The sequence below is a fragment of the Podarcis filfolensis genome, assembly GCF_964270895.1.
Source record: "Podarcis filfolensis genome assembly, chromosome: 9".
In the NCBI taxonomy this organism is placed as follows: Eukaryota; Metazoa; Chordata; class Lepidosauria; order Squamata; family Lacertidae; genus Podarcis; species Podarcis filfolensis.
The window spans coordinates 66,613,341-66,638,983 of NC_139610.1; the positions used below are offsets into that span (position 1 = coordinate 66,613,341).

Genomic DNA, 25,643 nt, shown 5'->3' on the forward strand with positions numbered 1-25,643 from the left:
GATAAAGGGAATTAATCATTATTTATTTATTCTTTATGTTTTGATAGCACTCCCTTGAAAGGCACTCCCAGTGATAAAGATACAACAAGGAGCACTCAACTGCCAATGGAGAGGAGGGAGAAGTAGAATTCCAAAAACAGTACTATAATTCCAGACAATTGCCCTTTGTAAGCATATTACTAGACAGCATCTTAAAAAGCAGAGACATCACCTTGCCAACAAAGGTCCGTATAGTTAAAGCTATGGTTTTCCCAATAGTGATGTGTGGAAGTGAGAGCTGGATCATAAAGAAGGCTGATCGCCGGAGAATTGATGCTTTTGAATTATGGTGCTGGAGGAGACTCTTGAGAGTCCCATGGACTGCAAGAAGATCAAACCAATCCATTCTTACGGAAATCAGCCCTGAGTGCTCACTGGAAGGACAGATCCTGAAGCTGAGGCTCCAATACTTTGGCCACCTCATGAAAGGGGAAGACTCCCTGGAAAAGACCCTGATGTTGGGAAAGATGGAGGGCACAAGGAGAAGGGGACGACAGAGGATGAGATGGTTGGACAGTGTTATCGAAGCTGCCAGCATGAGTTTGACCAAACTGCGGGAGGCAGTGGAAGACAGGAGTGCCTGGCGTGCTCTGGTCCATGGGGTCACGAAGAGTCAGACACGACTAAACGACTAAACACAAATCATATTACCCAGGAACATTTCCCCAAAGGCATCTATGAGAAGCAGTTGTCTGACAGTCATGCTCCCTTACATAAGCGTATTCAAGAAACAGATGCCAAACTTTAGAAAAGTTCACTTTCATTTTCAGATTAATTTTATATATATAAAATTTGGTTTCTCAAATTACAGTTTTATAATCACATATCCAACATACAACATAAAGACAAGATTCCATAGAGTCTCTTGGACTTCCCTCCTCCCCTTTGTGGGTCCTGTTGTTAATCATTTCCTTCTGCATCTTTTATAATAATCCAAATCGTTTACCTCTCCATTATATCCAAAATTCACCATTAAAGTACAAGTGTTATTCCAATCCAACCAATATTTTTAACTGTTTACAATGGTTTTTAAGGTAAATTATAAATTCCCCCATTCTTTATTAAAATTTTGCTTTTCCTGATTTCAGATTCTTCCGGTCATGTTTGCCATTTCAGCATAATCCATCAACTTAATCTGCCATTCTTCTCTGGTCGGGACTTTATCTTCTTTCCATCTCTGGGCCCAGAGAAAAGGACAGATGCTGAAGCTGAGGCTCCAATACTTTGGCCACCTCATGAGAGGAGAAGACTCCTTGGAAAAGACCCTGATGTTGGGAAAGATGGTGGGCACAAGAAGAAGGGGACGACAGAGGACGAGATGGTTGGACAGTGTTCTCGAAGCTACTAACATGATTTTGACTGCGGGACGCAGTGGAAGACAGGAGTGCCTGGTGTGCTCTGGTCCATGGGGTCACGAAGAGTCGGACATGACTAAATGACTAAACAGGAACAACAGGTATAAACCCATTTAACAGAGGATTGACGCTACTCCCTTGGGCAGATGAACCACCTGCCCACAGTGCCATCTCGTCTCATCTAAGGAAGACGGCGGTGCCTATGAGCACACACCAGCCTTTCTCAACCTGCTGCCCTCCAGATCTTTGGAACAACAACTTGCATCAACTCTACCCTTGCTGTGATGACTGAGGCTGATGCGAGTTGCTCTGCTAAACATCTCAAGGGCATCATTTTGAGCAAAGTTGGCATACCCAGATCCCCCGCTCCCCCTCAATTTCCATGCAACGAGAAGGCATAGATTCTAGAGTTCCATTGCACAATCAATTTGTAGAATTAAAACCATGACATTTGCCTGGGACATAAACTTGTATCCTACCCACCTTGTAGAGGGCATCCACCTTCATGATGAAGCCGTCCACTCCAGGCATGCTGCTGACCAGGTGGAAATCTGGCAGCTCAGAAGCAAAACAGGCATCGAAAGGTACATCGTGGAAGTATTTGTCAGTCGCTTCTGGCTGAGTCCTGTCCTGGAATTGGAATAGCCCATGATTACAAGGTAAATGGAGACAACGTGCTCTTAAGAGAGCAGGCCTACACAGAAATGCATCATTGTCCAAACATGGCTCCCTGGAGAAGCAGGCAGCAGGTTGGCCAAAGGGGAGAGATACACAACTACTGTGTGCTGATCCGTATCTTTTTTCCTCCTAGCTAATTGTCCCAATCTATTAAGTTCAGTTTGTGTAACTCAAGTTCTAGTCCAACAGGACTTTTGACACTTGTGTAACTACTGTCAGTCTGCATTTCTTGGTGCAGAAAGTATTGATCTGATGTTTAGAGATCTTTCCTGTTCTAATTAATTCAAGAGGGTTCTGAAAGTTTCTTTCTGTGAAAGAAACAAGCAGAAGGGTCATGATGTTTGGGTTATTCCTTCAGAGAAGCTGAGTACAGCTGGTTTAAAATGGTTCTCTAATCTCTTTCTATCAAGGTCATGCTGACTATAACAGTAAAGCCAGAAGGAGCCTGAGATTCACTTTCTCTTTCTCTCTCTTTTCATTCTGGTGTGGTGTTCTCTACGTAGCATGCTCAGTGTTAAAGTTTAGACATTGTAAGATATTCTAAGTTTAAGTTAAGACTGCTGCAACTGGATTTCTTAAAGCCATTGCCAATCCTGAATGTATTGGATTTGTGACCATTATGCTCATTTGCCTTCAGTAGCAGTCAAGCTCTGGTGGATGAAATATAATTGCCTCTGGTCTATTTTTTGGGAATCCTGTAACGTGTTTAAGTTGTTACTCTGCTAACTATACAGTACATTGGAATCTACTCTGGATCAATATTGAGTAGAATTTCAATGACAACTGCAATACTAAAACCAACAGAACTACTGTCTGGGGAGACAGGAACAATGATCAGTGTGGTGTTTCTTCTTAATTCACCACACTTCCCGCTTCTCTCATGGAACTAACAGTAATTTGCATCTATTTAGGACCACTGGCCAATCGAGCCCAGTGCTGTCTGTTCTTGATTGGCAGCAGTTCTTTGGGGTCTCAAGTAAAAGGGCCCTTCTCAGCTCTGTTACCTGAAATTAGAATCACAGAATTGTAGACTTGGAAGGGAACATGAGGGACAATTCCCTGCAACACAATAATTTTTTTGCCCAACATGGGGCTCAAACCCATGAGACTGAGCTTAAGAGTCTCATCTTTCAACCTTTTCCCCCAACTTCAGATGCCCTCCAGATGTTTTGGACTACAATGCCCATTGTGCTGGCTGTGGCTGATGGGTGTTGTAGTCTAGGTGGGCAAAGTCTGGTCTAATTCACCTTTGAGGTCGCTTCCAGCTCTATGATTCTATTGACACTTTGCTGTCTTTTAATAATGTCCACCTGAGGCAAATTTGACCTTGCCTGATGCTGGGGGCCAGCCTTGGGGTTTAGCAAGTAGCTGCACTGCACTGTAGTAACCTATTCAGTGGTACCTTGGGTTAAGTATTTAATTCGTTCCGGAGGTCCATACTTAACCTGAAACTGTTCTTAACCTGAAGCACCACTTTAGCTAATGGGGCCTCCTGCTGCTGCCGCGCCACCAGAGCACAATTTCTGTTCTCATCCTGAAGCAAAGTTCTTAACCCAAGGTACTATTTTTGGGTTAGCGGAGTCTGTAACCTGAAGCATCTGTAACCTGAAGCGTCTGTAACCCGAGGTACCACTGTAACTTGGTAAATGTATCTTCAGAGGTTCCTCTCTGGATATCCTTTCTGTCCCCCTGCCAGACGTGTGGTACAACGGCCATCCACATCCACCCTAAGCCCAGGGTGGTTGCCCTTCAAAACCTTGCCCCAAGATGCTAGAGTTACACAATGTACCAGCAGCAGAAATCTGTGCTTCAGGTGTTTGCTGGGTTGGATGCAGCCATACTGCGGACCCTCGTTGTAGATGGTCCCCGTCGGGTCAAAGAAAGGCACATAGCCGTCCTTCCCTGTGCAGAGGTAGACTTTTTCCAGCTGCAGTTTGTAGGCAGAGTTGAGATTCTGCTCAGGATTCCACATCACGCGGCCGTAAAGGATTTGGCCTGAGGAAAGAAAACACACAGGACTCAGGCTGAGTCAATATTTGTGTGTGTGTGTGTGTGTGTGTGTGTGTGTGTATATATATATATATATATATATATATATATATATATATATATTTAGAGAGACCAGGAGTTTGTGTTATGAAAGAGGAAGAAAAACCTTTCTCTATGCCATGTATAATTTTATAAACTCCCCCCTTTTCATCTATTTATTTTTGACAAAGTAATAATCAGAAACAAATAAGAATAAAAATGTGCACCCCACCAACAAGACCATTCCATTGCAACTATCCAACCTCCCAAAATTTCAACACCTCTTGCAATTGTTTGACCCCTTTCCCTTTTAACAGTACAAATTCTACAAACACCCTTTCCATGTCTCCTCAAAATCATGTCTCCTGCATATTCCCCCATCTTAACCTTAATAGCGCATGCTAATTTGTAAACTTTAATCGTGTCACCGCTTACCAACTCAGGTTCCATTTCATTTAGACAACAGCTTTTTATCACTGCCCCTCCTTTTTCTGCAGTTTCTGCTGGGCAACAGGTGATGCCAGGAAACCGCAACCCAACCCAACCAGGAAACGTAAACCCTACCCTTTGAAAAAGCTCCTTTGTAGTCCATCTCTGCCATGGACATTTCTGATTTGGTTGGGTCCATCAGAAACACTTTCTCGTTGTTGCAGAGCTGAAACTCCGTGTTCAGGGAATACACCACGGGGACCGGCCGGTTAGTTTGTTGGAAGGCAATTGGGATCAGGAATCTAAACAGGGGAGAGAGGAAACAGGAGAGAAATGGCCCGTGAGACAATTTCAGAATTAGGGCAGAGTGGAAGGCACATATTTTCCCAAAACTGCCTTGCCCTACTCCCCTTTGCAGCCCCACAATCAGGGCCGGATTTAGGTTTGATGAGGCCTTAAGCTACTGAAGGTAATGGGGCCCTTTACAGTCTTACCTCGGGTTGAATGTGCTTCAGGGTGAGCGCTTTCGGGTTGCTCTCTGCGGCAACCCGGAAGTAACGGAGCGCGTTACTTCCGGGTTTCGCGGCTCGCACATGCGCAGACGCTCAAAATGACGTCATGCACATGCACAGAAGTGGCAAAATGCGACCCGCTCACACGCAGATGCTGTCGCGTCTTACGTTCCATTCAGGATGCGAACGGGGCTCCGGAACGGATCCCGTTCACATCCCGAAGTACCACTGTATATGTCCAGCTGTCCTTTGTCAACAACAAATTGTTGCTGTCTTTTGTGTTGAATATATGCTATATGGTAGTTTATGGACCTAATAGGTATCTAAAGCCATTTGCACATGTTGCCCTGCAACCAGTCCAGACAGAATGTAGGCTCCCTATATATAGAAATGAGCAAACCTGTGATATTTTAGGGAGCAGGCTAGCAGGCGGGGCCCATTACTAACATCATAGGAGCCTTCACAACACAAAACACTGTTGCTGTATGTGGGTTTTATTTTATTTGTTTTTTTATCTTATATTTTGGAAATGTACATCCAGTTGTTTTTTCCTTTAATTTTCTTGGGGGCCCCCAAGAGAGTGGGGCCCTAAGCTATAGCTTGTTTGGCTTATACGTAAATCCAGCACTGCCCACAATGGACGCTGTCAACTTGGACAACAGACACCGTGACACCAATTGCCCTGTGCACTTTTGCCTCTGGGTCTGACAACAACCTGAATGTGGCTCCCACTGTGTTGCCCAAGAGGCAATACGGCCCTGAAATTGAAAGAGGCTCGTTGTTCTTAATATAGCTCATGCCTCCTACAAATTGCATGTCCGCCCCCCCCCCCCGAAAATAAAGCCTATTGCCCCAGAGCAAGGCTAGTCATGCCCCCTCCTGCTCCACTGGATGGGTTGTTTATTGGATTTGGCCAGCACTAATAAAGTGAGAACATCTAGCATTACTACCCTCCTGGGAAAGAGAGCATAAAATTCAAACCGTTTTCTCCCCTGCCCCGAATGCTTTCAGTTTGACTGCTGGTGTGCTGGTGGCGTTAAGCTTCGGCTCCGTCTTTGGAAATAATCCAAAGAAGTCTTTTTGAAGCGCAGCACAAAGGAAAGGCTGTGATCCGAAGATCACAGATTTGAGCCTGCTGTTAGCCTGCACAGTGCCAGATTTCACACGCCGTGTTGGACTATCAGCCAGATGCATTTGTAGGAATGCTGTCAAAAGCTTTGTTTGCAAAGACGGCTGTGCCAATATTTCCTCTTGGAGCAGGGAAAAAGAGCATTGCACATCTCAGGAATTGCTATTATTCTTGAGTCTTGGAAAAAAGGGTTTAAACACATCTCCCTCTTAAATTTCCCATTTTGTGCTTCTCGTTTGTCTGAATGAACCAGCCAAGTTTTGCTCGTTTTTTGCACTAGCGATTTGTCACTACCTGGACACATAAAAGACGCAACATTCAAATAATAAATCTGTAAACAACCAGTGAAATCAAGCTGCCCGAGAGGCCATGAAATCTCCCTCCTTCAAATGTTTCCTTTAAACTGTTTACTGTTTATTATGTACTAGCAAAGCGCCTGTCACTAGAAGTGGGGATGTATTTGCTAGGAGGCCTTAATGGTGCAGTGTGCTTTGCAAGAAAAGGCTTGTTGAATAACACCCACCCGACCATGATTGTCAAGAACGAGTTTTGCTTGCAGCACACTCAGCCTCTTGATCCCCCTCTGCTATTGCCTCTGAGTCTGGACTGCTTTCTGCCGCAGCCTCTCTCTGTTCACTAAACTCTGTTGCCTCTTCGGCTTCTGACACCTCCTCCTCCCAGTCTGTCCCCTCTTCTCTTTTTGACCACTCATCAATCCCCTGGCTCTGAGCCTTCTTCCCCTGGAAGTTCTGCAGATGGTGCCTCCCACCACTGCTCTGAATCCAGCCAGTCCACTCAATGGCCAAAGAAGAACGTGGCACGGTTGGGAGAGTAGAATGGGAGGAATCGCCTTCTGCATGTAGGAAAAGGTGTGCAGGTATCTGTGTGTGCATCCATCTCTCTCTCTCTCTCTCTTTACTGATGAATATTCCCAGGCATGGTAAATCAAGCCACAAATAAAATAAGCATCTCCTTACTTTTCTGGAGCATGAGCAGTGCAGGGTAAAGGCTTGTCTCCTGGATCAACCCATGATTGCGTGGGCTGCACTGTGCATGGTATTAAGTAGATGGTGTATTCTCCCGAGTAATCCTTCCTGGAAGCAGAGAAGAAGCACCATAGTTACTGTATTGATTTGCATTGCTATTTATACCACGAAGTCCTTTGTTTAAGGGCCTGGTGAGCTTGGCCAGGTGAACAAAACAAACACAGAAATGGAACAGCCTTCTGGGCAAACAATTTACCAGCAGTGTTTGAACCACATATAGGCCAGAATATAGGTCATTGGCTGCAGCTTGATCTCTAGAAAAAAACTTTAAGTAGGGCCTGGTTCTTTGACCAGAACAACTATGGATGGCTTTGGGCATCAACAGGATTTATGTATCCTGTTGCTACACTTTTGGGTAGCATCTAAAGTGGCAACTCACTGCAGAGAAATGTACGTCTTCCCATGGGTTGGATAGGTGAGTTGACACTTCAGGAATTAGATCAAACACCAAAAGAAGATGAAGAAGTCTCTCTCACATGCAATCTTCCAGGTAATGCTCGTAAGAGATTCCGCCTCCTGATCTCTGCTACAGATTTATTTTCTTTAGTGCACATTTTCTCACTTTGTAGATGCTGCAAAAAAGACCTCTTTGCACTTCCCCACACAAGCGGCGGGAGCAAAGTGTAACCACTGCACGACCTGATTGGCTGAAATAGTTAAGGAGTAGCACCAATTTTTGTGTTTGTGGGACAGAATTCTTAAGAAAATAATGTGGCTGGCATACTATTCAGCCATCTTTAGTTTCCCAGACCTGAGAATAACTGCATGGCAGGGGGCTAGGTGGGGTGGAACAGGTCCAAATTCACCAGTTTTATTGATGTCAATTAATTTCTAGCTCACCATCCCTTGAAATTAAAGAGAAAGTTAGAATCTTAGGTCCTATGTCTTCTCTGCTCTGCAACTTTGGTCCAGTTGCAGAGTGTGGAAAGGACAGCAAATCAGAGAAAGTTGCTCTCATGGAAGGAGAGCTGAACAACAGCCCTCTCAAGTACAAAGATGCAAAGAGTGGTTCCTTAATCCCACGGGAAACCTATTGCCATGAGCAGACTCAGCCATACTTCCGACTCACCTCCAACCCGGAAATGTCAGTGAGGCAGTTAGGTGTGCAGAACCCTCAACTGCCTTTCAAAACCACCATTCCTCTTTTGCCAGGAGCAGCCTTTATTTTCTGCCTCAGCCTTTGCTTTTCTCCAGCAGGATTCCCAAAGCCCTTGTCCCCCAAATTCCTAATAACTGGCAAAGCCCACCCTCCGTCCCACACAGTCCCTCCAAAGTCCTAGTGCTATGCATCAACTCATTCCAGGATCATTCCCCTGCTGCCTTCAACTCTGTTATGTCCCCCTGGTTCTGCAAATTCACCCTGACAGAAACCTAGCATCAAACTGAAGACATCCTGGGCAGCAGTAGGATGGCAGCAGCTTCAGTAGCAGGGGTTTTTTTTTGGTCTTACCTGCTGTAGGAGCTGGTTGCTCTCCAGAGCTGATAAGGGGAATCGAAAGTCTGGCCACTCCACAAAAGCTGCAGGTCAAACTCCATCCCTCCCAAGTGATCAGGAGTCATGATGAAAGACTTTGCATCTGGCAAAGTGTGGTGTTCCATCACAAAGTGCCCTGCATAGAGAGGGGGAAAAGGATGTTCTCGTTGATGACGATAGTAGCGTTAGCATCATTTTGCTTAATCTAAGGCTCATAAGGATTTAGCTTCTGAGCCATCTGTGAATACCAGGGCTTAGCCCTGGGACAAGTAAAGGCAAAGGGAAAAGGTGTGCCTTAGAGGTTGTAGGGTGCCATCAGGAACAATGCTGTATTGTTTTTTAACACTCGATTGGGAGCCGCCCAGAGTGGCTGGGGAAACTCAGCCAGATGGGTGGGATATAAATAATAAATTATTATTATTATTACATATGTGGGTGGTGCTGTGGTCTAATCCACTGAGCCTCTTGGGCTTGCCAATCGGAAGGTTGGCGGTTCGAATCCCCGCAATGGAGTGAGCTCCAGTTGCTCTGTCCCAGCTCCTGCCAACCTAGCAGTTCGAAAGCAGGCTAGTGCAAGTAGATAAATAGGTACCGCTGTGGCGGGAAGGGAAATGGTGTTTCCATGCACTCTGGTTTCCGTCACGGTGTTCTGTTGCACCAGAAGCGGTTTAGTCATGCTGGCCACATGACCCGGAAAGCTGTCTGTGGACAAACGCCAGCTCCCTTGGCCTGAAGCGAGATGAGCGCCGCAACACCATAATCGCCTTTGACTGGACTTAACCGTCCAGGGGTCCTTTACCTTTACCTTAGGGTGCCATCATCCTGCAACAACCAGCACCTGTCCATATCTGGAGTGAGGCATAAGAGCCAGGGATTCTAGAAAGTGTGACCTTCATCCAAACAGGTTTCCTTGCAGAAATCAAGAGCTGTTTACCTCGGAACTTGGCATGAGTCTTGAACTCAATGACTAGCCGACCATCCTCTCGAATGTAGATCCTTATTATCTGCAGCCTAGCAGAAAGGACGCTGTCGGTCTGAATGCCTGGAGGGAACAAGAGAATCAGCTGCCTCCTTCACAAAGGGATAAAGGAGCATTAATCAAAGTGCACTGGTCCTCCTGTCACAACCCAGCGACAGAAAGAAGAGAGCTAAGCCAGTTTTTACAGTTGTACTTTGTTCATTCTCCCAAGAACATGAACAAATACAATAAGAATAACAAGTACGGTTCTTGTGTCCAACAAATCATAAGTATAAAAGGATGGGAAACAAGAAAAGGAAAGGGGGGAGGGGACCAGGATCTGGTGAGTCCAATCCTATCTAACTTAGAAAGCTTCTGCAGAGGTTTCTATGAGTAGCTGGGAGATTTTCCCTGTCAATGGACTCATTTACAAACAAGAGAAAAGGAAACCAGCAAGTGTCAAAGGTCCCAGGTTCCTTATGACCCCTAGCACTGAAGATTGAGAGGATCAGAGACCAAATACAAGGGCTTCAAGCATCCAATGTAGGGTCTGATAGATCTTGCTGCTTTCAGCAGGAAGCATACTAAGCATGTATGAAAAAGTGTTGGGCCCAGTTGCAGAGGCAAAAGACCCAAAGAAGGAGACTTGGGACCCACCTGTTTTGTAATTGTGGAATCTTGTCAAATAGACTATCCCAGGATCGGTCAACATTAGGACACTGCTATCACATGTGGAGAAAGGTCCCCCTAGTTCAGGCTTCCTCAAACTTGGCCCTCCAGATGTTTTGAGACTACAATTCCCATCATCCCTGACCACTGGTCCTGCTAGCTAGGGATCATGGGAGTTGCAGGCCAAAAACATCCAGAGGGCCGAGTTTGAGGAAGCCTGCCCTAGTTGAACAACCATGCCAACAGTTGGGCAACATCTCATCCTTCACGTAGATCAGTTTAACTGGTGTCAGATGCCATCTATGAGTTACTGCTGCCTCCCATATTGTTTCTGATGTGGTTTTAAAAGGGGATGGTGTCAAGTTGAGTCATGGGTGGTGGTGTCTCCCAAATCTCACTCCCAAACCAGCTTCAGGCCATTAAAGTCCCCATAAGCATTGGGTTTTTCATTTGATTTAATATTTAATAATTCCTCTTTTCCAACAACAGAAGTTGAGCTCAAAGCGGCTCACAATCATCACCATAGCATTATTTTAAAAAAAGAAAGAGTAAACAGACTTTGCTATTTATTTATTATTTGGTAAATTATATTTATTGAGTTTTCCATTTTAACAATCCAATCAAACCACATTATATATCCCAAATTATACAAATTATCCAATAATCAAGCAGTCCAGATATTGTGCCAAATTATAAATTTTTGGGTGGGCTTCCCATGCTCCAAGGTCGAAGCCCCCTGCACTTTGCTATTCTTAAGCCAGACAAGGGTCACTTATTTATTTGGGCTGCAATCCCAAGTCTCATTAAATACAGTGACTTCTGCATGCTATTTGTTGACAAGGCTTATCGCCAGCCTTGGAGTTCAAGGTAGCAACGTAGGGGTCCAGATCCATCTAGAATCTGACCAGACATATATCCTGCTTAGCACCACAAGGTTCCTGCACCACATGCTTTCAAATCATGGGACCAGGCACACCGGCAACATTGCTGCATAGCACACTTTTGCGCCACAACCGCTCACCTGTTCTCCAGAGGACTGTGTCATAGAAGAAGGAAAACTCCATCTCAGTGTGATGTTCCAGAGAGGCCCATCCTCTAGGGGCGGTCACATAAATGTAGGAGACGTAGAGAGGGACATGGACTGTCAGGAAGGACTGAGCTGAATCGCGAACCTATCAGTGAACACAGAGTGAAAATGTTTGCATTTTTCCCCATCCAGGCTTTCCTCCAAAGGAGCTCAGGGCAGCAGATATGATCCACCCAGTTCTTCCTCAGGGCAACCTAGTGAAAAAAGGGCTTGGCTGTGGCTAGAGCATAAGGCTCTTAATCTCAAGGTCATGGATTTGAGACACACGTTGGGCAAAAAGATTCTTGCATTGCAGGGGGCTGCATTAGATACCCCCCATAGTCCTTTCCAACTACAATTCTACGAGACCAAGAGAGTGACTGGCCTAAGATCAACCAAAGAACTGAATAGGTGAGTAGAGATATGAACCCCATCAAAGTCCAGCACTCTGTCAAGGGGGTTTGGGGACCTGTGGCTCTCCAGGTATTGCTGGACTACAACTCCCATCATCCTTGACCATTAGTCAGCTGACCGGGGCTGATGGGAGTTGGCATCCACGATCATATGAAGAGTCACAGGTTGGATGAAGTTGATGGACTATGCAGAATTGGATAAATTAACAGGGAGGATTCGAAAGCTGCGGGACCAGAGATTCTTAGAAGACTGGAGTAAATATATGAAATATATGAAAAGTAATTTGAATGAACAGATTACGCTAGTAGGATTGCAAGAAGTTTTGTAAGGAGGGCTATTTGAAATATTGCAAGAAAGACTATGAGGAGATTTAATAGTTAATGATAATTAAGAGTAATAGAGAAATTAAGAAATGCAGAATAAGTGATAAAGAACGGAAAATCATCAGAGGTGTTGACGGAAGTCTAAAATATTTTATAAGATAAGAAATTATGTCATGTGTCTGTTGGAAATGATATGCCAAAAAAAACCAATAAAAGTGTGTGTGTGTGTGTGTGTGTGTGTGTGTACCGTATTTTTCGCTCTATAAGACGCACCAGACCACAAGACGCACCTAGTTTTTGGAGGAGGAAAACAAGGAAAAAAATATTCTGAATCTCAGAAGCCAGAACACCGCTGCGCAGTGAAAGCAGCAATCCCTCTTGCTCTTCTGGCTTCTGGGATAGCTGCGCAGCCTGCATTCGCTCCATAAGACGCACACACATTTCCCCTTACTTTTGGGGAGGGAAAAAGTGAGTCTTATGGAGCAAAAAATACGGTATGTTGTTGCTTAGTCGTTTAGTCGTGTCTGGCTCTTCGTGACCCCATGAAGCAGAGCGCACCAGGCACTCCTGTCTTCATACACACACACACACACACACACACACACACACACACACACACACACAAAGAGTCACAGTCCCCCTGCTGTAACTTCTATACCACACTGGTATTACTAATTCACCACATTTACTATTAATTATGATTGATAAGTCTTGAAAAAACACCAGTGTTCCTTGACTTCATCATCAAAGCAAGTTGCTACCTTTGGACACAGACATACCGTTAGGGAGCAGAGCCCCAAGGCCACACAAACTGAAGGCAAAGGTGTTTGACCCACATCTTACTGCTCCAGAGCTCTGCAATCCTTGGTTCCCATTGAGCTGAGGCGGCAAAAGAGGGAGATCCCCGGCCGCACCAGTGTGATAACGCGCAAGCCACACACCCCTAGGCGCTGGCCAGGGGATGACGCGGCCGGGGATCCCCTCAATCGTGCGGAGGCTGAGAGCCAGCCCCAGTGCATGTGGAGAGGGCGTGAAGTGGTTTTCTCATGGTTTAGGTTTATGCAATTTATAAATCACTCGCCACTAAAAAAAAAAAAAAAATTGAGTCCCAAAGCAATTTAAAACCAAAGTAAAGGACTACAATAAAAGTCACATAAACATGATTAAAAACTGATTTAATCTGGCACTCAAAGATCTTTTGGAAAGAGAAAGAAAGCAGCAAGGACCATGTTCCGTCTACACAACGCTTTAGGCAGAAACTAACATTCAAAGGCAAGTGTGATTATCCATTTTAGTACAATTCCTGCACATATGACAGCATCAAGCCATCTCTTCCTCTATGGAATAGCTATAAAAGAAATCTGAAAATCCACTTATTTTACTGCTGATTAATAAAGCAAGCATGGCCAGACACCCAGATGCCCTTTTTATCTTCATCTCATAACGATTTCTATAATTGAGGTGACAGGTGAATAGGTTTCTGTGGCTATTAGCATCACCAAGTAACTATGGTTTCATTCTTCTCCAGTATCGCTGAAAGTCTCCTAATTTAAGGCCAGGGTAGAGGCCATGTCTCTCTTTTCATGCTCTCTACAGATCTTGAAATGGAAACAAATGATCCCAGGGTATGGTCTGAAGGTGTATGATGCCACCACCTTGCTGAAGCTAAGCAGGGCTGGCTCTGGTCAGCGTCCGGATGGGAGACCTCGTGGAAGCCACAGGCATGCCACTTGGATGCCATGACAGGAGAAAGGTGGGATATAAATGCAGGAAAATAAATAGCAAATAAATAAACATACATCTGGTGACTACTTGAATTCCAAAGCCCCGTCCCACATTGTTCAGGGGAGCCTCTCTGACCCTCAAGAAAATGTCACCAGTTGCAAACCAGTTGAGATTGCTTCTACTTGGGGGTTCCCGAGCCAGTATGTTTCCGAGCACAATTCAAAGTGTTGGTGCTGACCTTTAAAGCCCTAAACGGCCTTGGTCCAGTATACCTGAAGGAGCGTCTCCACCCCCATTGTTCTACCCAGACACTGAGGTCCATCGCCGAGGGCCTTCTGGTGGTTCCCTCACTGCGAAAAGCCAAGTTACAGGGAACCAGTCAGAGGGCCTTCTCGGTAGTGGCACACGCCCTGTGGAACGCCCTCCCACCAGATGTCAAAGAGAACAACAACTACCAGACTTTTAGAAGACATCTGAAGGCAGCCCTGTTTAGGGAAGCTTTTAATGTTTGATGCATTACTGTATTTTAATACTTTGTTGGAAGCCGCCCAGAGTGGCTGGGGAAGCCCAGCCAGATGGGCGGAGTAAAAAATAATAAATTATTATTATTATTATTATGCTCCTTAGTGGAACCAACCTCCAGCAAAAGCAGAGTTTGCATTCAGCGGCCACGACTTGAATACAAGCCAGGACTGCAAAGGATGGAGCAGCTCCTGATTCTTCTTCTAAAGATGTCAAGTAACTTCCAGGGGGGCAGCCCCACTGAGTTGTCAAAAGAGTAGGCCTGTTCTGGATCTGGCTCATGAATTAGATCCAGGTCATCACCCCTGCCTCTTTAGTAGGGTACAGCGGCACATTTACAAATCGAAGGGACTCTCGTGGGCACTACAGAAGGCCAGTTTCACAGAAGAACAACTGATGATATTTACTGATGACTTCGTAACTTATAAAGTAGCACTATATGCATTGACAGCTAAGAAGATCAGGAGAAAAGAACTAGATAAAATAGTGGTCAATTGCAAAGGTGATTTGGACATTTAAGCTGGCACATTCTACCTAAGAACCCCTTGCTATTCTATCGTATGCAACAAATAATTTTTAGGAGACATGATCGTGGTTTATTGTATCTGCAGTGCCTGATGTTTTTATGGTTTTTATGCTTATTGTTGCTTTTCTTTTTGTTCCCATTGTGAATGATGCCATGGCCTCTGGCTAGTGCAATAAAGTTTATGACGATGATAAACTGATATTCCGAACCGACACCCTTGCCCCGAAACTGGCAAAATATCTACACCACTTCCCCAAAACCAAACAGATAAAAAGGCAGGCAGGCACCTAAAAAAAAAGGGGGGGAGCCTTCCAGAAACTCATTAAAAAATTATAATTTGGGAAGGGCAGAGGGTCTTAACAGGTCCTCAAGTTGGGGGGGCGTGCCCTGGTGTCCACAGGAATCATACAGTAGCCACCAGAATAGTTCTAGCCAGCGAATAGAAAGACAAGACAGTACCCTCTAAATAACAATAACAATAACAATAACAATAACAATAACAATAACAATAACAATAACAATTTATTATTTGTACCCATCTGGCTGGGTTTCCCCAGCCACTCTGGGCGGCTTCCAACAAAGATTAAGAATACATTAAAATGTCACACATTAAAAACTTCCCTGAACTTACCTAAAGAAGAATGGATTTATAAACTAAGTGCATACGCGGAGTTGGCAAAATTAACAGTAATTATAAGATCTCAAACAACTCAAAATTTAAATTCAGAATGGAAATGCTTCAAAGAAAACATGGAAAAATGCTGCTCTAAAAAGAATATGTTAATATGCATAGATTAAACATGTAAAGGGGATGTGTGAATATAAATATACGGTGAGCAAGTATAGATTAAGTAAGTGAGTATGTATGTAAAGGTGAAAATAAAACCAGAAATGGTTGTAAGAGATGAAGATGAAGGTTTATAGAAATGCAATGAAATAATTAAATTAAAAATTAAGGAAGTTGAGCCGTGGTGGAGGGAGGTCAGGGGGTGGGTAAGGTGTCTTGTTTTAGTTTGTATATGTAGCATGTGTGTTTCTATGTGTATTTGTGGTATCTGCATGTCTTTGTTCATATATTTCCACCCAATAAAATATTTAAAAAATTAAATAAAAAAATTAAAATTAAAATTTGGGAGGGGCAGAGGGTCTTAACAGGCCCTCAAGTGTGTGTGGAGGGGCTAGAGAAGGTGTCCTGGTGTCCACAGGAATCATACTGGGGACCCCAGCATTCAATCCAAGAAACCCAATAAGAGATTTTCCTGATTGGCCCCCAGCTGGACAGCATTACCTGGAAATCGGCAGTGACCGATCCTCCACAGACGTCAATTAATTCTGTCATGTCATAGTACGCGTCAAAAGTCCAGATGCAGCTCTTCAGGTTCAGGTGCTTGTACAGCTGGATGGTCTTTGGCTCTCTCACACTGGGGTCAAACTGGTACGGTCGATCGTACCCAGGTCCCAGAACGATGCTATTGTAGGTCACTTCATCTAGGAATCCAGCTTCTGGGATGGAAACCAGGGGATACGTCAAGGTTTTGCTATGTTACGCTTTGGTTATACATCAGATCTGCTGTGAAATACATTTCATGTGGGATATCTCCAGCCAACATGCTTAACTCTAATTAATGCATGAAGGGGTTAAGACCAGAGAGTAAGCTGTCCTGCCAGGCTTAGCTAGGCGACACACCCTCACCTTGGGAGGAAGGTCTATCAAACTCTTCGTTCTCCCACTTACCACCTTTATTCCACAATGTGAACCCCTCCAGTAAGGATGTCTAAGGTGGATGCCTCAAGCTTAGACCGCATGGCTTTAAGAAGCCACTTTTGTGTTTCTATACCTATAATTTAGAAACACTTAGCTTTGGGGAGCTAACCTCAGTTTTACTGCCTGACTTTTCTTGCTGCTGTATGGAAAAGCACATGAATCTGTTAACGGAAAAATCCGAGGGCTCCCTTGGACAAAAACAAAGACACCAACCAGGATAACTTGGAGCAAAACAGCAGCCTGTAGGCTTGGCCTTTATTGAACTGTTGCAACAGGGTGCTCCCCTCACTTGCAGGAGAGAGGAAGGACACAGAAAAAATGGTGTGCAAGGCCTTATAAAGACTTTTGAAATTGCCACCTTGTAGATCAAGCCCACCCCCAGAAACATCATGCATACATCACAGAAAGGAGGGGCTGAGGGAGGAGTGGTGGTGGTAACCTGAGTGTCGTGTCACCTGGCTGGTTCCCCCTTTCCCCCTCCCCATGAGTACTTTCCAGGTGACAGAGGGGAGTTTGCAGTTTCCTGCCCCCAGAGGGAAGAGCTGATTATTGTCCTTTGTTTCAGTCTGTGCTGAATCCACTCCCATATGCAAGTTCTTTGTGATCTTGATGGTCTTCTGTCTAGGACCATCAGGGTTGGCATAGCAACTTGGCAGGGCTCCTGTGGATGTGCTGGTATGGTCAAGGGATTATGGCTGCCCTGTATCAAACCTTCCCCATTTTGTAGTCCTTCCTTCATGAAGTAAAATAAAAGTGGAACAGTGCAAATCCGATGTATGGTTGATTTTCTATGAATTTATAACAGAAGCGCAGCGTATGTAGTGTGTGAGTGTGTGTGAAGTTTGTACAAACTGAATGATTGGGGGGGGCGGGTTTCCTGCTACAAATCTAACATGTGAAGATTTAAGTAAACCATTTTCAGCTTACCAAATGTGTGGTCTCTTTCTATGCTAAGGGAAGTGGGTAACTTTGGAAGAAGGGGATAATTTAAAGGTCCAACAGCCTATATTTCCACTTTGCTGCAAGTTTTTTTCCCTTCCAATCTCTGCTGGGGCTCTCTCACCATAGAGTACTTGCCCCAATCTAGGCACCCGGGGGGAATTCTCCTTTTACTTTACCTACCTTTTATTTCCTTTCTACTTTACCAAAAACCAACATTTCATGCGTAAATAGGCCGATAATAGCTGCTATTTACAGCATCAGGGTCAAACTGCTCATTGAACACATAGAATGTTTGTTTCAGCATCCAGTCCTGCAAGAAGCTGACCTGCAACCCTTTTCAAGAATGAGGGCAGACGAGGACGATTGCCTATTTCTCTGCCTGCATCTTTGTGCAAATGCCACAGGGTCTGGAGACGTAGGGCTCAAGAAACATCACAGGCTAAGCCCCCTATGCCCATTGATCTATGCCCACCTGGAGGTGGTCTTCTGGGCCTCACTACAGGGACCCCTGCCATCAAGGACCAGCTCTGCAGGATGCCAGCAGCGAAACTGCTGCTTCACGAATGTGCACATTAAGTGGCAGCGGCCCGTAATTGATTACCTGAGATGCCCTTAAGATCTTGGATGCTGACCAGGTTGGAACAGACATGCTGGTGCCTGTAGATGGACTCCGACAGGAGGAAGTGCAAGTTGTGCAGAGGCATCGTGGAGATGAGAGGGAGCATCCCGTCCTGGTGCGGAATCTGCACTGAGATATGGATTCTGGAAAACCACAAAGCGGCAGGAGTTGAAGTGGGGAGAGGAGAGAGGATGCACTGGGTAAAAGACACAAGTATTGCATGAACATAACAAAATGCAAATTGCACTGCCTTGCAGCACAGGGCACTGTTTTAATCCCTGGAAGGACTGGGAATGTTTCATTCCTGAAACCCCAGGGAGCAGCCGCCTTTGTTGTTGTTTAGTTGTTTAGTCGTGTCCGACTCTTCGTGACCCCATGGACCAGAGCACGCCAGGCACTCCTGTCTTCCACTGCCTCCCGCAGTTTGGTCAGACTCATGCTGGTAGCTTCGAGAACACTGTCCCACCATCTCGTCCTCTGTCATCCCCTTCTCCTTGTGCCCTCCATCTTTCCCAACATCAGGGTCTTTTCCAGGGAGTCTTCTCTTCTCATGAGGTGGCCAAAGTATTGGAGCCTCAGCTTCAGGATCTGTCCTTCCAGTAAGCACTCAGGGCTGATTTCCTTCAGAATGGAGAGGTTTGATCTTCTTGCAGTCCATGGGCCTCTCCAGAGTCTCCTCCAGCACCATAATTCAAAAGCATCAATTCTTTGGCGATCAGCCTTCTTTATGGTCCAGCTCTCACTTCCATACATCACTACTGGGAAAACCATCGCTTTAACTATACGGACCTTTGTCAGAAAGGTGATGTCTCTGCTTATTAAAGCAGCCACCTAGCAGAGTAGAAAAAACTTTGCTGGATGGACCAATGGCTTGTCTTGGCATAAGGCAACTTTCCAAGTTCATCATTTCACACATGTCTACTCAGAGGCAAGTCCCACCAAGCTTGATGTGTCTTATCCCAGGTAAATGGGTAGAAGGTTGTAGCCACAAAATTAGTGGCCAGCATCCAGAATTGCACACAGTTCAGACCTGCACATGCAATCAACCTTGTTCAGCCTGCTGGTTCACTGCCAAATGTAAGAGAGGACCTACATTCAGTTAACAGCGGGATGTCGAGGTGTGGAGGACCTATTTGAATCTGAGACTCATTCCTAATATAGCAATGCATGAGGGGCTGAAATCTAAACAGCTCCATACCCCCCCCCCACCAGCTTGCTGATCCTTTCAAAAACAGATTCACCAAGCTAGTTTAAGAAATATTTTCACTGATACTTCATTAGCAAAACCTTTTGGGCCATTTTCCATTTTCAGCCACAAATCCTTTCATTAGCAAAACCCTAAATGTTGAAGTGTTTGGAAATTGTTTAAATGTAGACCCCTGGAAATTGATTGCAAATGTGTTAACTTTCCCAACACCACCCCAAGTGGCATTATATGCCTGTTTCATCTTTTGATCTTCCCTTCATTTAAAAAAAATGCAGTAAAAGTTCCAAATAAAGAAGGCAGCGACCATTTATGCCTTGCATTCCTTTCTTTCTTCGGGTCAAGGAGAAAAGTTCTGGGTCAAAGAAAGAAACGATTTATATTCAGAACAGACCTCCTCAAATCAAGGGGCTGAGATTTTAATAGTTCTGCTCTGAGTATGACTAATGTTGGATATCATCCTTTATCTTTCTTTTTTTCTGAGAATCACTTGGGAGCATTTCTAAAATTAGCATCCCATACCATCTGTACATTTGTCCCCTTGTTCAAATTTAGCTCAAAATAATCCCCTAATACTTTTTCCATTTTTTAAAAAATGGTCCTCTAATAGATCTTCATTTAATCTTCATCTGAAAGTGGTTTGTTTCTCATTCTGCATTTCTAAAATTAATGGATTATGATCTGATATTGTTCTTGGCCTTATTTCTATTTTCCTCACCTTTACCTCTAATTCTTTGGATAGCCAAATCGCATCTATCCTTGCACTGCTTTTATACACATTTGAATAAAAAGTGAACTCTCTGTCTAATAAATGTTTGTTTCTCCAAATATCTATTAAATTCAAATTCTCTACCATTTCCATGAAAGTTTTTGGAAGTCCTCTACCTGTTGGGATGTTCCTTGTGCTTAACATCCAGATACTTCAAAGTGGCAACGAAGGACTGCGCTTGAAACCCCCGGGCTGTTCCAGCCACTATTGGTGTGTGGCAGATGGCGCTGTCTGTCCCAATGGTGACTATGTTGCTTCTCAGTGGGGTGCCGGCGTGGCCAACCTTGTCCACGGCTTTGGCCACGCAGCGAACGTGGAATCGTCGGCTGAAGTAAATGCTGTCCAGCACCTGGGAAGGAAGGGGGGGGGGAGAAGGAAGGAAGGAGAAATGATTCTCAGTGTGGCCTAAACAACTGATAGCCTTATATATATTTTTAAATGCTTCAATATATTAATAGAACATTATTACTTTTCTGTCCATCCACATTTAAAGAGGCTTAACTATGCCACATGGGACGCGGGTGGCGCTGTGGTCTAACCCACAGAGCCTAGGGCTTGCCGATCAGAAGGTCGGCGGTTCGAATCCCCGTGACAGGGTGAGCTCCCGTTGCTCGGTCCCTGCTCCTGCCAACCTAGCAGTTCAAAAGCTCGTCAAGTGCATGTAGATAAATAGGTAGCGCTCCGGCGGGAAGGTAAACGGCGTTTCCGTGCACTGCTCTGGTTCACCAGAAGCAGCTTAAGTCATGATGGCCACATGACCCGGAAGCTGTATGCTGGCTCCCTCAGCCAATAAAGCGAGATGAGCGCCACAACCCCAGAGTCGGTCACTACTGGACCTAATGGTCAGGGGTCCCTTTACCTTTAACTATGCCACACACATATTAAAACAGTAATACAGAAGTATAAGGCAATGGAAACAAAGCAGAGAAAGATCAGGAAGCCAGCTAGGACACTCTCTGCTCTGATCACCAGCCTCTCCAGTTAGAAAGATCAAAGGCAGCAGGTCAAGGGAGAAAAGCTTTTGCTTGTCAAAGGCAGCCTTTTGCCAACTTGGCAGCGAGGGCCAGTGATCTGTGGGGGACTGTACCAGCCAGGAGGCAAGACTCAGAGGCAGGGGAAGCTTCAGAGCTGGAGGGGGAGCACAGGAGGGGTAGGAGGAAGAGGAAGAGGCAGGTCAGGCAAGTGAAGGTCCAGGTGCTTCCCCACCATCTCCTGCTCCACTGTCTCCCAGAACCAGGAGCGGACTGAAAAGGGAGGAGCAGAGGAAGCTTTCACGCAGGCATAGTCTCTGGCTGTGTGTAAGCAGCCCATCGGGGGAAAGTACATAAACTGATGAGTAGTCCCCTGTTGCTGCAACTGCTCCATAGAACATGGACCTGGGAATAGCTGCCTAGCTGCTAGATTGACATGTGTAGGTATCCAGAGCTATAGAATCGTCTGTAAGCGTTATCTTTGAAAATAAAGAGTTACCGTATTTTTCGCCCTATAGGATGCACTTTTCCCCCTCCAAAAATGAAGGGGAAATCTGTGTGCGTCCTATGGGGCGAATACAGGCTTTTGCTTCAGGAAGCTATCAGCAAGCCTGGGGAGCCCGCGGGAGTTCCCGCAGGGCTCCCCGCACTGCGGATAGCAGCCTGCCGCCCGGCACACGGGACACCCTGAAGCAGAGTGCCCCACGCCAGGCAGACATCTGCAGCGTGGGGAGCCCTGCGGGAGTTCCCGCAGGGCTCTCCACGCTGCGGATAGCAGCCTGCCGCCCGGTGCGCGGGGCACCCTGAAGCAGAGCACCCCGAGCGCCGGGCAGACATCCGCAGCATGGGGAGCCCTGCGGGAGTTCCCGCAGGGCTCCCCACGCTGCAGATAGCAGCCTGCTGTATGGAGCACAGGGCGCGCTGAAGCAGAGCGCCCCGTGCTTCGGGCAGACATCGGCCAGCCCCACAAGCTCGGGGGACAGCGGGGAGGCGCAGCGCCGCCATCCCGCTGTTCTCTGACCTGGTTTTGGGGGGGAAATAAGGGGGGGAATTTCCTTTATTTTCCCCCCAAAAAACTAGGTGTGTCCTATGGGACGGAGCATCCTATGGGACGAAAAATACGGTAACTATGTGCCGCTTGCATTCCTTTGGCTGCAAAGCCCCCTTGACAGTCTCTGCACATACCATGTGATTGACACTGGTGAAGGGAGTGTTGTCTGTAATCGTTTCAAAGGGAGATCTGGCTCCATTCCCGTCCGTGGGCGTAGCCACTTCCCAACTGAACTGTATGGAGGACTGGTTTATCCCGGCGTCGCCGCAGCGCTCTTTCATCACCGAGTACTTGGGGAAGTGAGGGTCGCAGGGCGTCACGCAGACCAACGGGTAGCCCGGAGAGGGAGACTTCTTAGCTCCTTCTTTGGCTTCTTCTTCTACGTGATCATACTCGGACAGTGTAACCACCTGCAGGGACACAATACAAGGTTTGGAACTCCAGGGAAGGGACCTTGCAACTGCAGCTAATGGCTAATTCCCAAATAACTCAGGGATCCTCAGGTTAAAGGCACTTACAATAGGAGGGGCTGGCAAAATGAGGCTGCCTGCTGCTTCCTGGTCCAGAATGGTGACGATTGTAGTGGTGATTTCCCCCAGGACAGCTTCAACAGGGTCGTCTGGCCCTAACACCAGGGAAAAGGACTCGTGCCACTCCCTGTCTTCATTGGACATGATCTCTACCTTAAATACGATGTGGTCCACTCCTGCACAAACAGACACGAGAGAGAGGGTTGAGTCAAACCAGCTTGTAATCTGACAGGGCTTTTAAATGCTTCCATAAAGCAATGCTGAGGTCAGATCCACTAAATCATTGTGATTAACAACACACACACACACACACCAGTTTTTATCGTAACCCCTTTGGCTCTAATGATGTGGCCCAGGAGCCTTTAGAAAACTAAAAACTACAAAATACAGCATGTCATCTGATGGATTGCTTGGCAGATTTACTAACAGATGCCATGTGAGGATTAATGGCGCCTGTCCGACTTTAATAAAAATCTGTGATCCAAAATATACCTCCCATATTATTGCTGGAGGGCACGTCTGCTTTGATTCTTTACGATAAGCACAGAACTCTTAGCCTTGCAAGATTTTCTGTAAGGCCTTTAAGAGTTGCTGTGGATTGATGCACTGGAAAAGGGCTGGGAAAACCTGTTCTGAGAGAAAAGCCTCACATCAGATGGTGAACTGGGCCGCGAATGGGAGCAGAGAGGGCCTTGAGAGGAAGGGAGGCTGAAAACAAGGGAGTCAAGGGAACTGTAAGCTGGGGAGCAAAGGAAGGTTGTGGGGATAAGCAAAAAACATGGACCCCAGGAACAGAAAACCACAGGGACAAACCAGCCACCATTCAAAGCAATCTTAGGTCCCACTGACTTCAAGAGGTCAGCTTTGAGCACAGTGATACTCAAGCAAAATGAATGGGCCTTTAATTTCAGCAGGAATATATCCCATGTGTTCTGCAGGGGCTTGGGAGCTGGGCAGCACTGGGATGAAGGAAGCAGACTGGGCAGAGCTAAGGGAACGGAAGGGCTTTAAGGAAGGACAGTCCTGTACGTCTCCTTCTAGCAACTCTTGCAACCAAGCTGGTGCCAAACATATTGCTCTGCTTTCCTTTGGACCACATCAGGAAGGCTGAGAGGAGGGTCCTGTTGTCTGGGCAGCTCAGGATCTCAGTACAAATGGCCCAGACTTGCACCCCAGGGAGATCACTTCACTTCAGAGGTGATATTGCAGCAAAAACAACGTGGGAGGCAGAAGTTACGAGTTAGCGGTCTCTGCAGCCACAGCAGGCGCTGTGAATCTCCAGCGGGTTGACTTCACCCCTGGAGGCGCACTCCATTGTCTCTCGAGACAGACAGATGCCAGCAATTTTGTTCCATGTCTTTCGGATATTAGCCTCTCCGGACCGCCCCACCCACAATGGCGTTGAAAGAAAAGACATAAGCAAGCTTATTTTCTGCCTCCAAACAATTATTGCAGAACTCGAGGACTTTCTGTGCTTTACCAGGACTGAACTTGAGGACTCGACTCTTTGGGTAGTAATCAATCCCAGACTGAGCAGAGCCGTCCCGGGTGCTGCAGCGAACTTTGGAGGTCCTGTTCTGGTCCCCTCTCCGCAGCACCTTGACATTCAAGAAAGCAACCCCTTCAGGCCCAGGAGGTTCACGGACTTGGTAAGCAGATCCCTCAAACTCGATGGTGGGAGCTAGAGAAACAGAAGAAAAATAGAAGCTGCTTGTTTGTGTCTCCAGATGTGAAGAACACTTTGAGTTAGGTTTATACAATTAAAACTATACATGTGTCTGCTGGAACTGTGTAACCAGAATATTGGAGCCAAGTGCTGTATATATAATAACCGTGGCCAGGTTTCTACATGTTAAATTATGGGGAAACTCCCTTAAACTAACTAAATATGACTTAGTTAGGAAAATCTGGGAGCAGACAAGCCCAATTAAGTTGAGAGTGCTGTTGAAAAGCAGAGATAAATACTCAGAAGTTATGCACAAGAGGAACGTGGTGACCCAGTAGATAAAAAAGGAATTATAAGTATCTGGGAAAGGGATGGGTTATATGGTTTTTTTACGTGCACTCAGGCTGTAAATAAATACATAAGAAGTTAACTGCGGGTAAGATTTCTTATGAATTGCAGTTAAACGTTACTACTTATCAACTCTTGTGAGCCACTTGTTCTGCAAATTGCATTTAAAGGCCAATAGTTATTTGTAAATGTTTGCAAGCTATTTTTAAGTAAATTGATTGTTAGGCACTTAAATATGACCTTTTAACCTCTGTGCCCTGGCTCCCGCCCAAGAACAATGATACAGGCACTTTCTTGTAGGTGAAGAAGCAGAGTTTTGTTCTAGCAGACTGACGGTGCAAACTCGGCAGCAGGAGGAAAGCAGGAAATTAGCACAGATGCCCCGAGGCTCCAGCAATGTGGCAAGGCTCAAACCAACTAAGGAGAGAGGAGCTTCAGGGTTCCCAAATCACAATTCAGGGACAAGGCCAGGGGTCCACTGGTCCAGTGGGTCCAAAAACACGTAAAGGCTGGCGCATGCAGGCCAGCTCCTCTTACCATCTTCATCATTGGAGATAATAATGGAGGCCATATTATTCTTGCCAACTGTAGCCCCACTCCAGTGGTTTCCAAGAGGGTTGCTCAGGTATATCTGGAACTTCTCCTCCGGTTCAAAGGCAGAGTCGTCATTAATAAAGATAGTGCAGTTCTTTACCTAGAGCCAAGGATGCCAAGAGTTAAGGACAAGGAGGTAGGTAACCCGGCTAACCTGTTTATTAAAAACACAAATATGCTGCCTCTCCTGCAAAATGTTCATGGCAGCTCCCAGCACAATAATAAAAAAATACAAGAAATCAGTAATAAGTAGGACTATCTGGAAAAAGGAAGACTGGGATAGCAGATAAA

The 25,643-nt window shown here is 45.7% G+C and overlaps 1 protein-coding gene across 2 annotated transcripts in view; it reads right to left on the reverse strand.

Annotated features, from left to right (window-relative positions):
- Positions 1 to 25,643, reverse strand: part of FRAS1 (Fraser extracellular matrix complex subunit 1) — a 356,925-nt gene that overhangs the window by 3,922 nt on the left and 327,360 nt on the right. For both annotated transcript variants that reach the window (XM_083631513.1, XM_083631512.1), the window contains exons 59-72: positions 25,296 to 25,452; positions 24,225 to 24,425; positions 22,733 to 22,920; positions 22,349 to 22,624; positions 20,309 to 20,541; positions 18,202 to 18,362; positions 16,182 to 16,396; positions 11,339 to 11,489; positions 9,625 to 9,732; positions 8,667 to 8,826; positions 7,148 to 7,264; positions 4,665 to 4,831; positions 3,862 to 4,067; positions 1,878 to 2,024 (exon numbers count right to left, since the gene is read on the reverse strand). In XM_083631513.1, coding sequence (XP_083487639.1) covers positions 1,878 to 2,024; positions 3,862 to 4,067; positions 4,665 to 4,831; positions 7,148 to 7,264; positions 8,667 to 8,826; positions 9,625 to 9,732; positions 11,339 to 11,489; positions 16,182 to 16,396; positions 18,202 to 18,362; positions 20,309 to 20,541; positions 22,349 to 22,624; positions 22,733 to 22,920; positions 24,225 to 24,425; positions 25,296 to 25,452 — 2,487 coding nt within the window. The remainder of the gene's footprint in view (positions 1 to 1,877; positions 2,025 to 3,861; positions 4,068 to 4,664; positions 4,832 to 7,147; positions 7,265 to 8,666; positions 8,827 to 9,624; positions 9,733 to 11,338; positions 11,490 to 16,181; positions 16,397 to 18,201; positions 18,363 to 20,308; positions 20,542 to 22,348; positions 22,625 to 22,732; positions 22,921 to 24,224; positions 24,426 to 25,295; positions 25,453 to 25,643) is intronic.